The following is a 17,336-nucleotide window of genomic DNA, read 5'->3' as shown; positions in this document are numbered from 1 at the left end:
ATATATTTATATGGAATATTTGTCATGTAAAAAAGGGATAGTTCACCCAAATAACTTTTTTTTTCTTTGGTGCTGCTGAATTATCTGCAGTCAGGACTGTTTATTTTTTACTCGACATTAATTTCATTAGATGCAAGTTGCAATACCACTCTAGATCAGATAGATTTATATCCCTACCATTTACTGAATAAGCCATTTTAAGTAATGAGCACTGTTCACCTTCGGTGATTCTCCTCATCATAACCATCTTCGTGTAAAAACAGTGGTATTTCAACTGCATCAACTTCGTCCGCGATAAAGAACGCGAACGCGATCTCTTCCATTGTTGACGTTTGCAGTCCACAACACAGCGAGATTCAGGAAGTGTCCGGCTTGCCTGCACTTTTTTTCACTCCTCCCCTCACTGTAGCCGCCTACTCTCACCTATATTTCAGGCGAGGCAAGGCGCATCTCAAACAAGCCTATTGTGTTTTATCCAAAAATAAAGGTTGCCACCCCTAATATGGCGGCGCCGTTGACGTACGATCCGGCAACCAACGAGCGGTCTGGGTATTTCTTATGTGTCTGAATTCGCACACTATCTCCTATAAAGGGCACTATATAGGGTGTCCGCCATTTTATAGTGTTGTCCGAATTCTGAGTAAATAACTCATTCACTACATTCGTTCACTACTTTTTACACAGTGCATTCTGATTTTGACTGTACATCTGATGTTCTCTGATGGGTTCTCCGGTCGCTTCTGGGGTTTGCATACAATTATACTCAATAGTATGGAAGCCAATTTCCGCCACGTGATAAAAAAACAGGCTCTAAAAAGTCATAATTATGAGATTGAAAGTCAATACGTTAAATCATGATTTAACGTGCACATGCGCAGTGCAGCCATGACACCGCACGCTGGTGACGTCCGCTGGTTATAGTGGTGTAGGCTAAAGCTTCCAGTGCAGACACATAATAATATAACAGAGTATAAAATATATAAAAATATAAATACAATTAATTTTTAAATGGACAATTGTATAGAAGTTATATACTGTTTGTAAAATAGATTGAAAATTAGTGAATATTCAAATGTATTAAAAGCAATATGTCCAAATGCTCTTTATTACTCCTTCTGAAGCACCAGCCAGAGGGCAACAGTTCAAAGATGTTGTGACCAGGGTCTATCAAGTCTGAAGAGTGGGAAAGAAAGCACCAATGATCTTTTCTGCAGTCTGGACTATCCGTTCTTGTCCACTTGTGATCAACTGAATAGCCGAGGCAAACCTGACGGGGATTAAAGCGCACAGAACAACCTTTGTTGGGCCCTATGTGGGTCTGCACTTCAGGTCCTTTGAGATGGTGGAGCCCAGGAACCTGAAGGACTCCACAGCCAAACAATTACAAAACGTCTTGGGCCATATTCAATGTACAATGTATATGGAACCCTTTCAACACTGGTTCCTATCTACCAGATAACATGTAACCTGCTGAAGCCAACAAAGGCCATTCAAATCATTATATCCAAGAGTGTTTCTGCATGGTTTCTATTGTGAAACTACCGTAGTAGTAATACCATATATATGTAAAGCCATCTCTCAAACGCATAATTTGTGATGTATGATTTTGGAGGGCAAAAAATACACTACCGTTTAAAAGTTCTTGACATTTACTGAAATGTTTCTCATGATCTTAAAATCGTTTAGTCTGAATATTGTACGTTTAAATGTTTGAAAAGACTTTTGTAGACAAAAATATAATCGTGGCAACATATTAATTTATTTCATTAGACGACAAAAATTGTGGACCAAATAAAAAAAGCAGCCAAGAAATGCCCATAGATACAATTTCTCCCAATACTATTGAAAAATCTTACTAAACAGTTAATTGTCAAGAAGGGGCTCGATAATGCCAAGAGTACAATTTTGGAAAGGGTGGCTACATTGAATTTGCTACATACTGTATATTCTTTATTCCTGCATATAGTTAGTTTTATCCCGGATGCTTTTAAAAATCATTCCTAGATAAAGTTAGTACGAGTACTATAAGTCTAAAATGTGTCCTATGAATGTTTTGTATTTTGTCTGTTTGACGAGGCTTCTAAAATGGGACTTTGGATCTGTTCAAAACAAATGAATCAGGTTGCTTGTATCAGCCTAATAAAATAAATAAAAAATGCACATTTATTTATATTTACACCGTATTAAGCAGCGGGTGTCGCCAGCGTGCAGTGTCTTTCATGCACTGTGCATGTTAAGTCATAATTTCAACTTTTTTATGACATATTTTTTAATTATTTTTCATCTCATAAGTATGGCTTTTTAGAGCTTCCATCCAATAGTGACCTTGAGCTGATAAGTAATGAACGGTCGAACCAATGACCAAACGGTGATAACATCCTGCACTACCTCACCTTGGACACAAGATGGCGGCCGTTTTTTAATATAGCGAGCGTGAACGTGTTTGACGCATGCGTGTTTTGGAGGCTTCGGAAAGTTGCCAAGCAACTCCAGTATGCGCTAATTAATATTGATTCGATGAGGTTTGTAAACTTGCAACCATGGCAACAAGTGCTTACTATTATTTACGAGGTTGCTCAAGTTGGCTTTAATTCTTAACCTTCAGAAATCTATCTTGACTTGCAAAAGAATGCTGCTTTAAGTGTATATATAAAGAAACAAAGAATCTGGTTTATTTAAATAAGAAGGCAAGCATAAAACAAGGGCATCGCATAAACGTCATGCGTTATCTTTAACCATGGTTCATCATTCAATACCCTGAGAGCTTTAATCAAACGTGCATATTTCACAATCAAATATATGTTTTGATATTTCGAAATATACCAAAAACATGTAGTGCATCCGTATTTCTTAAAGTTGAATGTCCTCCCCACATTATAATTCCTTTTACAATGTAGACACAAACACACGTGTGGTATTTGAATCTAAGAATACTTTAAACGCCTAAATTTATGCCACTTTGGTGTTTCGATGTTTTGGTCTTCTTCTGACGGTTGCCCCAAAACTGGTGGTCTCGCGCGCTCTGAACCTCTCCATCCCACCCTCCTCTTCTAGAGTCCGCGCGCTGCAGCTCGGCGTGGGCACTTTAATCGTGTTTCCAAACTTTGAATAGTTCACAGCATACAACCCATCCTCTTCTGACACCGTGGACAAAAACCTCTGGCCCCATAAGATCTCGTCGGACAGGTAAGAGGTCCGCGCTTGGGTGGTGATACCCGTGGTCTCCACAACCCCTTCTAGTATGACGACCACCTCGATGTCTTCGTGCAGCAGATCGTCAGCAGAGAGATCATACAAAGGGCTGTTTTTATCTATAGTGTGACTGATGATGAGAGGGGACACTAGGAAGATGCTGTTGGTGCCCACCGGGTTGTCCATCTGGATGTCTATCTGATCCAGCGGCACCAGTTCGCCTTCATTGGTGACGGTCTTCCTCACCACTTGCATGTGAACGGTGGCGCTTATGATCATACTTTTTCTGAGGTCACCGAGGCGAAACATGAAGCACAGCTTGTTGTTGCGGACTGTTATAACAGCGTGCTTGCTGAAGATGAGCGTTTCTGCGCGGCGGTTGGCTTGAGCAGTCTTCATAAAGATGCATCCTAGCATAATGGCATTGATCACCAAACCCACTATGTTTTGGATGATCAATACGATAATGGCCGATAAGCACTCCTCCGTGATCATCCGCGCTCCAAAGCCGATGGTCACTTGGACTTCGATAGAAAAGAGAAACGCAGAGGAGAACGAGTGGATGTCCGTAACGCACGGCACGAAGCTCTCGTGTTTCGCGTCCAGGTCGCCGTGCGCGAAGGCGATGAGCCACCAGATCATCCCGAACAGAAGCCAACTGCACAAGAAGGACATGGTAAATATAACTAAAGTATGAAGCCATTTCAGATCCACCAGCGTGGTGAAAACGTCCTGCAGAAAGCGGCCCTGCTCGCGTATGTTCGTGTGCGCAACGTTGCATCTTCCGTTCTTGGCCACGAATCGCGCTTTCCGCTGTTTCGCTTTGAATTTCGGTTGTTGTAACACATCTTCCGCCAATCGAGTCAACAAATAATCCTCGGGAATGAGTCCTTTTCTGGACAACATCGCTGGTCCATACTATGGTCTCGTTACATTAGTCCTAAAGTCCACTATCGTCTTCGTCCGTGCGTTGCGCAGCGCAGTTGCTGCGAGGTCCCGTGGGAGGATGCCACTTTTAGTTCTCCGGCTGCCGTTGCCAGTCAATTGCAACCGGATATATTCTCGCTCAGATGTGACTAAGGTTCAGCACAGGGCATGCGTGCTGTGCGCGCTTCTTACTTAAAACCTTGATCATCTTAAAAGCGCGAATTTTAAAGGGACATTACTGCAATATTATCTAGTTCACCCCAAAATGAACACATACCCTCATGCCATCCCATATATGCCCCCTTCCCAGTTGAACACAAACAAATAAGCCTAATATAAATGGATTATAAGACTATTTTATATGGAAATATTTTTTTATTAAAATGATTTATATGAACAACATTTTATATTAAAATATATTATTAAGGAACTTAAAATTACTCCAATACTCCAATGGCTTATACATATGTTCTATAGAAAAGAACACTCATATTAATGTTTGAGAAAACTATTTATATTTCATTGGTTTTTTTGACTCAATATATTTTATTGAGTTATGCAAGAACCAGTATGATATCTTTTTTTCACAGTCGCCTATTGTTTTGTTGCAGAAGAGGTTTATTAACCCCTGTCATTACGAATACTTCTATGATGGATGAATGCACTTCTTATAGTTCAATATCGAGTCAGAAATAAGAAAATAAAATTATTGCATTTTAGTCCGTGTGTGCTTTTCAGCTCTGTGGGAGGATTTTGAATGTTTACCAAAATGATGCAATCCTTTTTTTCAATTTATATTTTTACAACCATATAAAATGTTTTTAGTGATATTAACAAATATTATTAGTAAAACTTAATGCAAAACGATATTTTCTTACACATCCTCAAATGTGCAGTAACACATGTGGTTTAACAATACAATTTTAAAATGATTCATTTTGATCTTGAAGTCATAAAATTCCCATACTTTCCAAATATTTTGGTACTTTCTTAATAGCTTTAGATGAATTTGAGCACGTCACGCTGTAAGTCACCGATGAAAAAATACAGTCGAAAGAATCATAAAGAGAATTCTGATTAACATTTTTTTATTAATAAATGATTAACGTTTTATGTACAAATGTGATAATGATAATAGCTGTAATAAATATTTATTTCTTCCTGGTACAATTGCACTTTCAACAGAGGGTTCCTCCGGCTCATTTGTCCGCTCGCACGAATGAAGCGAACACGCTGTCCTCTTGATTGAGAAGAACCTCGGGTTTGTCAAACTCCAGAATGACGCCCCTCTTCATCACAATCACCTGGTCTGCATTCAGGATCGTGTGTACACGATGCTACAGAGGAACAAACACAATGATGCGTTAAATGATAAGAGACCTTGTTGAATCCGTAGCATCATTTATAAGCATTTTGTGGTCTTTCTGCTGATGAGGGTTTCAAGTACATTTAGACTTTACAAGAAGTCTAGTAGAGATGACTTACCGCTATAGTGACCACAGTCCTGTCGGCAAATGCAGTCATCACAACTTTTTGAAGAATGCTCTCCTGTTAAAAAAAGCATACAGTATAATAATTTCTCTTTTGAATTTCACACAATCCTTGAAATTCTGTAATAATATAACAGCATTTTATTCTTTTTTCTATTTCTTACTGTTGTGTTGTATAAACACAAGTATTCGCTCTATAAAATTTCGCACTGAAGCTTTTTTGTCATTTCAAATTTGTCACCCTGACCCCAACTGTCCCTTGCTCTATTAAACTCGACCGGTCCATAGTGGCACGGTTCATTTACAAAAGATTTGAAGGCAGTCATTGTGTCAGCCTCTTCAAAAGAGAAGATTGCTTGAGAACAGCATGAAGTGAATGGAGGTTTTGGCCTCTGGGGGTGTTCCTTTTATCTCTCGTATTCAATATCGCACATCTAAGCAAACACACACGCACCGTAGCCATGTCTATAGACGCAGTGGCCTCGTCCATGATCAGAATACTGCTCTTTCGCACAAATGCCCGCGCCAGGCAGAACAGCTGACGCTGCCCCTGGCTGAAGTTCTCCCCACCCTCAGTTATTATTGCATCTGAAACACAAAAACAAAATGTTAAAAAATGTATCATATCAGTAGTTTACGGCAAATGATTGATTTGCATATTAAACTTTTCGTATATGTATATAAACTGCTTCCGTAACTAGCTTGTGCAAATGTGCCAGGGTGTTGCTATGTGGTTGCTTGGGCATTAGGTGCTTGATTCTTCTTAGTGATCTATGGGATCTGATGCGTCATATCGCTTCGAAAAGTAATAGCAAACCTCAGTAGCTTATATAAAATGTTTTGTGAATCTGAAAAGTCTTACCAAGTCCTCCAGGTAGAGTTTTGACCACAGGCTTGAGTTGTGCGATTTCTAGCGCTTCCCACAGCATACTGTCTGCAGCTTTCATTTCTGGGTCGAGATTAAAACTGAAGGAAGGAAATTAAATATTAACGATTCTCTTCAGAGTGATTTAAAGGGGTGGTGCAATGGTGTGTCATGCATTCTGACTTCTTTACAATGTTAAACGTGCTGTCTTCTCGTGCTTAACATGGTCAACTTGTCAAAAAGCGAGTAGGACGTACGACCTAGTTTTTCTGTGCTCGATACACTCCCCAAGTATTCTTACAGGTTTTGGAGAGTTCTTTTTTAACATGAAAAATTGTTACGTAACAAATTTTCTTAGTCCCTTATTGGACAATTCTCCAAAAAGCACACGGCTCTCCCACACATCAACCATGGAGAGCGGGAGAAGGAACAAGTTACTTTCACCTGTGTCACTTTCATGAATGTTATATAAACGGTGGATTATAACGCTGGATTCTGAGATAGTTTGAAACTGATAGATGGAGCGGCGGTCCCAGCGCTAAAAGATGCCGGACATGAACAAATATTTCTGATTATAAACTGCAAGTTGAAGGATGTACTGTTACTCCAACAAATACAGTAAAAGATCTAGGCGTTATATTAGACAGCAACCTGTCATTTCAAAATCACATCTCAAATGTCACAAAAACAGCCTTTTTCCACCTAAGAAATGTTGCCAAGTTACGAAATATTCTGTGTGTTGCTGACGCGGAGAAGCTTATTCATGCATTTATGACCTCAAGACTTGACTACTGTAATGCGCTACTTAGTGGTTGTCCTGCATCATCAATAAACAAACTACAGTCAGTTCAGAACGCAGCTGCCCGAGTTCTAACCAGGTCCAGAAAATACCATCACATAACCCCAATTTTACCAACCCTTCACTGGCTACACATTAAGTATCGTATTGACTTTAAAGTTCTTTTAATCACTTATAAAGCCTTAAAGGGTTTAGCCCCTACCTACCTAACAGAGCTTCTACCACACTACAACCCATCACGCTCTCTAAGATCTCAAAACTCAGGACTTTTGATAATACCTAGAATAACTAAATCCACCAAAGGGGGTCGAGCTTTCTCATACGTAGCACCTAAACTCTGGAACAGCCTCCCTGATATTATTCCAGGATCAGACACACTCGCCAAATTTAAATCTAGATTAAAGACACATCTTTTCAGCCAAGCATTCACTTAATGCAAATCACCAGGAGATGCTGACATTAGATATTATTTACTAGAATAATTTGATTTATTATATAAAACACCATGTAGTGTGTTTTACCCTTTCTTGGGTTTTTCGTTTTTTTTCCCCCTGTAAAGCTGCTTTGGAACAATGCAAATTGTGAAAGGCGCTATATAAATAAAATTGAATTGAATTGAATGAACCGCACGCGGTAAGTGGAACTGATGTCTCTGTTTTTTTGTTGGCAATGTGTGTGCCCACACACGTCACGTTTCAAAAATAATCGTACAGCTGTATCTGTCTTTTATAAATGTGAACAAACTAAAGACTCTGCAGATGTTTGAAGGTTGTGATTCTATTCTGTAAGTACTCAAGATTAACATGAGATATACGGAAACTGTCTGAGTTATGGCCGCTTTAAGACCTTTTAAGGATGTCTAATGGAGCATTGCTGTTACTATGGTACAGTACACCAAAATCAGTGATTCATAATAAATGCTCATTCATGGTAGTCTTTTATATATGATTTAGAGGGTTTAGAGCAGTTCAATGGTAAATCATCATCTACAGTAAATGCAAATCAAGCTTTAAAAGTTTAAGACTTGGGTTTTTTATATTGTAGTAGCATATGAGTTAGGGTGTCACAACATGACAGTTAAATCACACATTCAGTATTCATTTCAACTCTAAACTGACTGAGAGATTTACCGGATGGTTCCGCTGAATAAAAAGGGATCTTGGAGAATAATAGAGAAGCGAGATCTCAGCGTCTGAAGCGGCAGTTTTGCTATATTGATATCGTCAATAATGATTTGCCCTGGAGGAGAAACATATGTTAAAAACACATGTCACATATAATACAGATTCAGACTAATGTTGGTATAACATTCATTTCATCAGAGCCGAATGTAATGAGTTTTACCCTCAAATGTGTCCACCATCCGGAAGAAAGCTAATGAGAAAGAGGACTTTCCACTTCCTGTTCTGCCACAGATTCCAACCTACAGATCAACACAACACATTTTTTGTAATTTACAGACAACTCATCCAATCTAATCCAAATCAGTGACATCATTTTACTAATATATAATCCCTGACATATCCACTAAAAATATGTATTATCACAGCATGCTTGCAATAGTATAATTGTTTAATTTTAGATTTATATGTGCTCTGTTGACTGATCAGAATCCAAGCCTTAAACCGTCACTTTGTCGTGGTTAATATTTAATAACCAGTCAGAAGCGCAATGATTTTTCATTCCCCGCTAAAGATAGATGCTGGTACCTTTTGTCCTGGGCTGATGTGAGCGTTGACGTTTTTGAGGACGGGCTTTAAAGTGCTGTCGTACCTTACGCTCAGATTCTGAATCTGAATCTCACCCTGCTGAGGCCAACCTTCTGGAACCTGAGACGCAACTGAGAAATAAAGAAAATACAAACCATCTGCAGTCAAAAGATTGATGATTAATATTCGATATACAGATATTTGGCATTTTGGTTTCATGAATTCGACTTTTTAAGGTGCAGAGGACTACTTGGATGTTAGGAAGCTGTCTGACTGACATATAAAATGACCAATCACAGTTAGTCGTGTTGATGGGCCATTTGAAATATATTTCAATCTTGCACATGTGCACATTGTCTGGCGCTCAAAACACTGATGTTACATTTATGCATCCAGTCAGAATACATTTCAAAAAGCAACGCTTTTAAAGTTAATAAAGCGCCACGCTTTACTGGTTACAAAACCTCAATCGCAACATATATCTAAAGAGAAGAGATAAACAGAACACGTAGGCGAGACAGAAGCTCAGGAAAACAGGAAGAGAGGTGCAGCCCAATGCTGATTGATAAAAACAGTGCACATGAGACTGAATGAAGCGGAGTAAATGTGGGTCAAATATCACATGATACTCACACAGCAGACCCTCATAGTTTTCAGGTTCTGTCTTCAGCAGAGCTTTTACTCTCTTCACAGCTCCAAGCTGAACCTCCATATCTGCCAGATTACGCACCATCCAGTTCAAGTAGTTGGACACCTGATACAAATATAAATTGAGAATAAGTATAAGAAAAGGCAGATATATTTGAACGCTGCTAAAATATACAAAAGAAATCATTATACCAACAATAAAACCTAAAGCTGTTAAGTTTGGTCTTTGTAGTACAAATGTTTATTGTTTTATTTTATTGTCATGTTGTAGCACATTGAGTGTAGGAAAGGCACATTACAAACAACAACAACAATAATATTTATTATTGTGCCTTTCTTACAATCAGAGTGCTACAACAATTCATAATAATAAGAATTATTAATAAGAATAATTACATCAATAATAATAGTAAAAACAATAATATTATTATTATTATCTAATGCATTTAAAAGCATCACAGTTTGAGTTTAACCATTCATTTCACTATGCCTTACATTTTTGGCATGCCACTATACCCAGTCAATATTAAATATATTCAAAGTTATATTGGACAGATGACCATTCAGGTGATTCGTGTTTGCTTTGGTCCTTTGCATTGACCCTGTTCAACCCATCCCATTTCCTACCTCAAAAAGGAAGACACACATCAGAAATGTAGTATTCCGTTTGCTGAAAGCCTATTACACTTTGTGCTCTTACCATTAGGGCGTATGTGAGTCCCAGTCCCACCAGCCCAGTGGACAGATGATTGAACAGTGAATTGGTAATTGAAGCCACGGCTGCTATCAGGACTATACAGGCCCCAATGTATTCCTACACAGTGAAAACAACGTGATACCTGAAGGTACTGTGTCTTTGTATTAACTGAAGAACCTGAACAGTCATTTATGAGATGAGGAGCTCACCATTCGGACCTCCAGCCAGCGGTTAGCCGCTGTGAGGAAGAGAGAGGCCATGTTATTGGCATCGCTGAACTCTAGGAGCTTCTGTCTGAATCTCGCCTCATACCTACAAAACACAACAAAAAAATCACAATAACATATTTATAAAACAGAAGATGCATATAGCTTTACGTGGGACACACAATAAACAGACGAGCCAACATCTAAACCAAAACGGATGCACTATAAACAGGGTTTGTCATGTAGTGCTCACCTGAAAGCTCGGATGGTTGTGAGCCCTTCAACGGTCTCAGAGAAGTGTGACAGCAGAGGAAGCTGTGTGCTGTCTTCTAACTGCTGGAGATCTCTGAAAACGGACGCACACATAAGCATATCGATTCTTCTTAAATTTGCGAGTGTCTTACAATGATCTTGGTTAAATACTGAAATAAGAATTTTGCTCATGTATTGTAGGTGGTGTCTGTTTACTTGGATGCGACTCTGAAGTATTTCTGGATGAAGTAACAGGCGATGGCTAGCGGTGCCAAAACGATGAGAAACACCGGCGTGACGTATGAGATCACACCAAGCGCTGACACACACAACAGCGTAGAGCGACTTAAACACTCCAGAGTCGCAGGAATGTGCTGCGAGAGATAGAGAGAGAGAGAGAGAGAGAGACTTAAAATGTGCTTGGTTGGCTTTTAGTTTCTAAATGTTCATAATGAATGCAGTTCTTTACTGTATATAATAGTGACAGAGCACTGAAGAAATGTTTCATTATTGTTATATCATACCTGATCTATTACATTTGTATCAGAGGAGAAGCGATTTAATATGCTTCCCAATGGTGTCGTTTCAAAGAGCCTGAAAGGGAAAATAGAAAATTACTGAAAACTTTAGTACAACTTTTTTTTAATCTTTTTATGTAGACGAATTCTAAAAGAAATAGTACACCAACAAAATGAGGGCTGTCAAATAATCAATTTTGATTAATAGGATTCAGAATAAAAGAATGTGTTTAGATAATATATGTTGGTGTACTGTGTATATTCATTTTGCATTTATGAACATAATACACATACTGTACATGCAAAAAAGTTAAGACATTTTTTTAAAGTAATTTGTATGTTATATATAAAAAAAATATATATATATAAAATTTAAATTATTTGTAAATATATAGAATACTTAATCTAAATGTTTCCTAAATACGGTATATACTATGTGTATGTTTTTGTATTCATAAATTAAAAATGTATATGCACTGTACACAGACATATATCATGTAAATACAAACTTTTCTTCTAGATGTGATTCATCACGATCAAACAAAACAAACAAACAAAAAAATGCCTTTAAGAAAAAGCTAGCTACAGACAGCATATAAAACTACACTGTTACCATGATACTAAAAGCCAAAACATTGTTTGCTGTGCTCAGTGAGCCATTTATAAAAGAATCATTTGAAAAAACAGTACAAAGCAATAATACAAGACATCATACGTAAATGTTCACATAAACTCTCTCGCTCTCACATGCGAACACACAGACATTTACCAGCCACATTACTGCATCTGATCAAATACAGACCCACATACTCAGTGTGACTAAGCTATCATAAACAACACACTTAATACTACCGAAAGCACACAGACACTTCATGTTATATGCCATGTAGAATAATATGAAGATTTGTACCTCATTGGGGCAAGTATAATGTTATTGAGCAGGCTGTGATGTAAGTGTTTGGCCACACGCAGACCCGTCCACTCCACAGCCACAGACGTGGCCAAACACAGCACGATTCCCAGACAGCACAGCACGCTGAACACCAGTAGATATGACGAGTGACTGAAACCCACGTCCTGAGGGAAGTTCAGTGAACAGACAATTTATTTATTTTGACAATAAGTATTTTACGAGATGGCAAATTTGTATGAATTTGTACAATATTTTTTGTACGTTTCAGTACAATTTGCCTTGGTGCAAGGGGAGGGGCTTCAAGATCTTTTTTTCATAAATTCACATTGTACTAATTCGTACGTAAAATTGTTGCGAATTCTTTTGAGATCAGGTTGTATGACCATAAACGCTTGTAAATAATAACTGTAATGTGAATCAGCTAGCATCTTTATACACTGCACACCAAAGGGATAAACTCGTATGCTTTCTAAACATAATGTAGTTCGTAATATAGTATATTTATTACAGTTCTTGGACAAATACATAGATAAATGACATAATTAAACCTTTATAAAAAAATATTGTTTTAACTGTATTTAATGTGACATGAAAATGAAATTATTCCAGTTATTAAATGGATATGTAAGCAATATAAAGATGTGGTACTGTATGTCTTAAATGACCAAAGCAAACACGAATCACCTGAATGGTAACTTTACAAAAAACTATTCCACAATAACATCAATAACACTAAAGACATCTTAAATCTCATTATACTGTAGATCTTATATATTAACATTATATATAAATGCCCCATCAGTACTTATTATTTAAAAAGGCATGAATATTTTCAGGCGCAAGAGGGTACTTATGGGTAAATACGTATGGTGTATTCCTCATAGCATTTGTACTGATAATATTTAGTTCATTGCACTGTAAACGTATGTGATGTTTACTTAATTTTAACTGTTTGCACAACTCAAATTTTTCCATTCACTTTATGCACACCATTGAGCTTTTCTTGTCCCATTGTCTCACCCTAAAATGTGTGTCCATGGCCCTGACCAAATGAACAGTTATCGGCCAATATTTATTTGTAATAAAAGATGATATAATGTAGATTCATCCTATAATTGAATATCTTTAATCTAAATGATAAAGTATATAAAAATATACACATAATTGTGTATTTAACACAACATTTACACAAAATATTTAAAATTCACTAAAATGAACTATCCAAAAATAAAGCTGTCTGGAATTTGTAAATGGCAGAGTTATTGCACACTTACAGTTGTCAGAAACCTTTTGATGTTGCAAGAATGAAAATATTAATTTTAATTACACGCCAATACTTAAGACAGTCTTTCAGATTAATAATATGCTTTTATCTCCAGCCCTGGGTTAATGTTTCAGACTGCAGAAATAACAAACAGAAGGAAAATCAATCCGGCATTCAAGCAAAGAATAAAAGCCTATTCATTACCACGCCGCTCCAGAGGAGAATATCAATAATCCGTGAAACATCCCCTGATTTAGGTTTTTCAGTCATTAGTGGTTGTAAGTCTACTTTATACATTGCATGTGGCATCTGAGTGCTGCTTCAAAATGCTTAATAAAGTTGGCAAATACATTATTGATTTAAATAAATGTGAAAAATCCATTCTTGGAAAAAGGGTTGATCAGTTGTCCTGCAGGAGGGGTGTGGAGAGAAAACGGACTTATCACAAAGCCGTGTGTGTAGACAGGGGCGCAGATGGGATTTTTTAACTGGGGGGGACAGAGCTATCAGCAAATTACTTCTCAGATAGTTATTTTGCATAGTTTGGGTTTTAACTAGTGCTCAAGTCACGTATGCGTCATTTGGGCTAATGGTTTGCACTCACATTAACTGTGCTAATTCGCTATTTGCCTCTTTCCACTCACCTAATAGTCATGCTCTCCACGTTTTGCTGTGTTTGCGAAGTGCAAGACAAGCTATACAAATAAGTAACAAAACTGATCTGCCACATCCCTTAGATGGCTCTTTATTTAGTATCACCTTCTATTTTAGCCAAATGAACGCTTTGTCTATTATTAAGCACTTTTTATAATGCTTTCATAAAAGACTTATTTTTTGTTACAAAAAGTACACAATTCCTAATATGGTTTTTGGATAAAACTTTAATTGAACAATTGAACACAGAACCAAAGCAAACAAATCAAATAAATGCAAAAATCTTAACATTAAAGTGATAGTTCACCCAAAAAAGTTTCTGTCATCATTTGCATTGACTGCAATGGTAGGAAAAAGTAAATTGTAGTCAAAGGTGCCATAGAAATGAAAAATATCTCACTTTGTGTTCAACAGAACAAATACATGTATATAGGTTTGAAATAACCTGAGGGTGAGTAAATTATGACAGAATCTTCATTTGTTAGTGAACTATTCCTTTAAGACACTTTAGGTTGGCATTTAGAAATATTAGATACCTCAGCTTGGATGGGTTGATGCGATTTCTCTAGCTGCACAGATTGGTGGGAGGTTCTTAGATGTCTGTGCAGATTTGTTGTTGACACTGCTCTGACGGATATTTTCATTAAAATAATTCTGCACTGGGATTTGCAATCTTCAATGTTATTGAAATGCAGCCAGATGCTGCTTCTTTTAAATTTTTCGCTCATTTCTTCCAACACGCGTACACTCCCCCGCCTCTCTCTGTCGCTCTGTGTACCTGGCCTGTACCACTACACTCGCAATCATCGGAGCGTTGCCTAAAATGTACTTATTTTTGTCGCTTTTCTTTGGAGATTGAGGGGGCGGATCGGAATCTGAGGGGGTCATGTCCCACCTGTCCCCAGTGCCATCTGCGGCCTGTGTGTAGAATCCCACGGGATGTGATTGGCTCGTGTCTAAGTGTGTGGGCATCTTTAAGACAGACAGCGATCAGACAAAGGGGTATGAGGGTTTTTTACCTCTGATCGAGCCCAACCGAGGTTGATTAGATCAACTTTAAAGTGAACAGTTCCCTGTTCTCTACCCTGAGCTGTTATCAGGCCTGTCACAGGCAAAGCCAACCACAACATACCTCTTGGTCAGGGATGTCTATTAATAAAGTCAAGGCTTCATGTTTGGCTCTTAACACACTGGCTTGCTATCCACTGCAGTTTGTATGTATACAAATCTCACATATGTAAAAGACCCAACATATGTTAGAAATATGGACCTTGTTACCATCAAAAACACCCTAGCAACCACCTGGCAACCATTAAGAAGATCACTACTGCCTGGAAACATGCTATATATCTTTTGGAACCCCTCAGTCACTGCATAACAACATCCTGGCAACCTAGCAAGTTTATCCAGAAAATGTAGTTCAGCTATATTATCAGCATCTCTTACCTGGACTGAGGAGCAGTTGCGCGAGACTGCCTCGATCTTGGCCGTGATGACTTTGGACGTCCAGTGTGCGAGCCAATAGTCGATGGCCACCATAACGGTGTGTTTGAGGAGCTGGGACAGCAGGAGCAGGAGGAGCAGCAGGAGGCCTGCAGAGCTCAGATATGTCCCACAAGATCTCCAGGGGATAGTGGCTCTGTGCCTCATTACACGTGACAGGTTGGCTTCATCATCGCTCTCCACAGAGTCCTCTGGAGATATGAAAAGGGGAAAAAAGGGGGGATGTATATGTAGTTTGCGGTTTGATACTACGGAGCAGCTTTTGCTACAGTCTTGTGTTTTAAGAAAAACAGAGAGGCCCACAATTACGCAGAACAACATGGCTAGACTACAGCCTACTGTGCACTTTATACAGAAAGTGAGAGTGATGCTTTAAAAGGAAACAATAAACTACAAATAGCTGACTGAAAGTCGACCAGAAACAGACACATATTCAGTAGCTCAGAGTCATCTGCACTTGCTCTGCCAAATTTAAAACATGACATCATGCTTGGGTTTTAAAAAACACAAGAGTAGAGATGCAGAGGAGAGAACGATAAATGCAATGAAGAGAATACTCTGCAATGAAAAGTGCCATCAATCAGGGACCAGTGCAGTGAAAAAGGGTACAATGCAGTGAAGTACAGTGAATACGAGTCCAGTGTATTGAATCATGATTCAATTATTTAAATCAGGGTCCAGTTAGCAGTGAAAAAGGGTTATGTGGTTCGGTTTGTTGCCTTTGTCGATTGAAAATTTGAACGCAACATGGACCAGAGTTCATTTGAAAGTGGACCGAGGCCCATCTTTCAGCAGTCTCTGTCCGCTTGTTTGGTGCGCACCAGGGTTTGGTTGGCAGCGTTCACACTTACACAAATAAACCGCACTAACAGAGCCATCGCACTAGAGTTCGCTTTAATTGAGTTCGGCATATATGAACACACCCTAATACTGTGAATCAGGTTCCAGTGTGTCCAGTGCATTGAACCAGGCTCCAATGCACTGAATCAGGATTCAATACAGTAATTCAGGGTTTAGTGTTAAGTGCAGTGAATCAGGATCCAATGTATTGAATCAAAATTCAATGTAGTGAATCAGGGTACAGTGTGTTAAATCAGGATCCAGTGCATTGAATCAGGCTAGATTGAATAAGAATAAAAGGAAGTGAATCAGGGTACAGTGTGTTAAGTGCAGAGTCCTGTGCATTGTATCAGACTTCAGTGCAGTAAATAAGCATCCGTTGCAGTACAGTAGGGTCTGGTGTCTATAATGGCGAAAAACAGTGAATGAGCATCGAGTACAGTGAATAATGGTGTAGTGCAGTAATTCAGAATTCAGTGCACTGGAGTCATGTATGATCATACCGAATTCAGAATTCCGTGAAACTGCTTCTTAATGCTATGCTCTGCACATTAGCTACCATGTTGAGAAGGAAAGGACAGCACAACCTGGCAAGTGCTAACGAGACAGAAACACTTTAGTGACATTATTTAGTCTTTCCATTACCGTCAATCAGCAGATGGTAAATGTGCTTGCTGTATTTCTTCTCACAGCACAACTACAATTAACAATGCTTCGCGAACTGACTTTCACTTAGGGGCAAATTGCAATTGTTTTATACAACTAGGGTCTGTAAATCCTGTTGAGAGCATCTGGCTCTGAAAGTAAACAAACTGCACTAAAACCTTTTCCTGAGCACAAATTATGAGAACATTTTACT

The 17,336-nt window shown here is 38.4% G+C and overlaps 2 protein-coding genes across 2 annotated transcripts in view; both read right to left on the bottom strand.

Annotated features, from left to right (window-relative positions):
- Positions 1 to 2,655: 2,655 nt before the first annotated feature.
- Positions 2,656 to 4,207, bottom strand: kcnj11 (potassium inwardly rectifying channel subfamily J member 11). Its single transcript, XM_079449794.1, has one exon. It carries the CDS (start codon positions 4,096 to 4,098, stop codon positions 2,950 to 2,952), a length of 1,149 nt encoding a protein of 382 aa, XP_079305920.1. The 5' UTR covers positions 4,099 to 4,207; the 3' UTR covers positions 2,656 to 2,949.
- Positions 4,208 to 5,185: 978 nt separating this feature from the next.
- The window catches only part of abcc8 (ATP-binding cassette, sub-family C (CFTR/MRP), member 8), a 55,007-nt gene continuing 42,856 nt past the window's right edge, over positions 5,186 to 17,336 (bottom strand). The window contains exons 25-39 of the mRNA XM_079449795.1: positions 15,581 to 15,885; positions 12,214 to 12,380; positions 11,310 to 11,379; positions 11,002 to 11,159; positions 10,787 to 10,879; positions 10,537 to 10,639; positions 10,331 to 10,444; positions 9,616 to 9,736; positions 8,983 to 9,113; positions 8,618 to 8,696; positions 8,404 to 8,512; positions 6,472 to 6,575; positions 6,064 to 6,197; positions 5,605 to 5,667; positions 5,186 to 5,456 (exon numbers count right to left, since the gene is read on the bottom strand). Of these exons, the coding sequence (XP_079305921.1) occupies positions 5,319 to 5,456; positions 5,605 to 5,667; positions 6,064 to 6,197; positions 6,472 to 6,575; positions 8,404 to 8,512; positions 8,618 to 8,696; positions 8,983 to 9,113; positions 9,616 to 9,736; positions 10,331 to 10,444; positions 10,537 to 10,639; positions 10,787 to 10,879; positions 11,002 to 11,159; positions 11,310 to 11,379; positions 12,214 to 12,380; positions 15,581 to 15,885 (1,889 nt within the window). The 3' untranslated portion in view covers positions 5,186 to 5,318. The remainder of the gene's footprint in view (positions 5,457 to 5,604; positions 5,668 to 6,063; positions 6,198 to 6,471; positions 6,576 to 8,403; positions 8,513 to 8,617; positions 8,697 to 8,982; positions 9,114 to 9,615; positions 9,737 to 10,330; positions 10,445 to 10,536; positions 10,640 to 10,786; positions 10,880 to 11,001; positions 11,160 to 11,309; positions 11,380 to 12,213; positions 12,381 to 15,580; positions 15,886 to 17,336) is intronic.

This window comes from Barbatula barbatula (assembly GCF_947034865.1).
Source record: "Barbatula barbatula genome assembly, chromosome: 25".
Taxonomy (NCBI): domain Eukaryota; kingdom Metazoa; phylum Chordata; class Actinopteri; order Cypriniformes; family Nemacheilidae; genus Barbatula; species Barbatula barbatula.
This window is presented reverse-complemented; position numbering and strand designations above follow the sequence as displayed.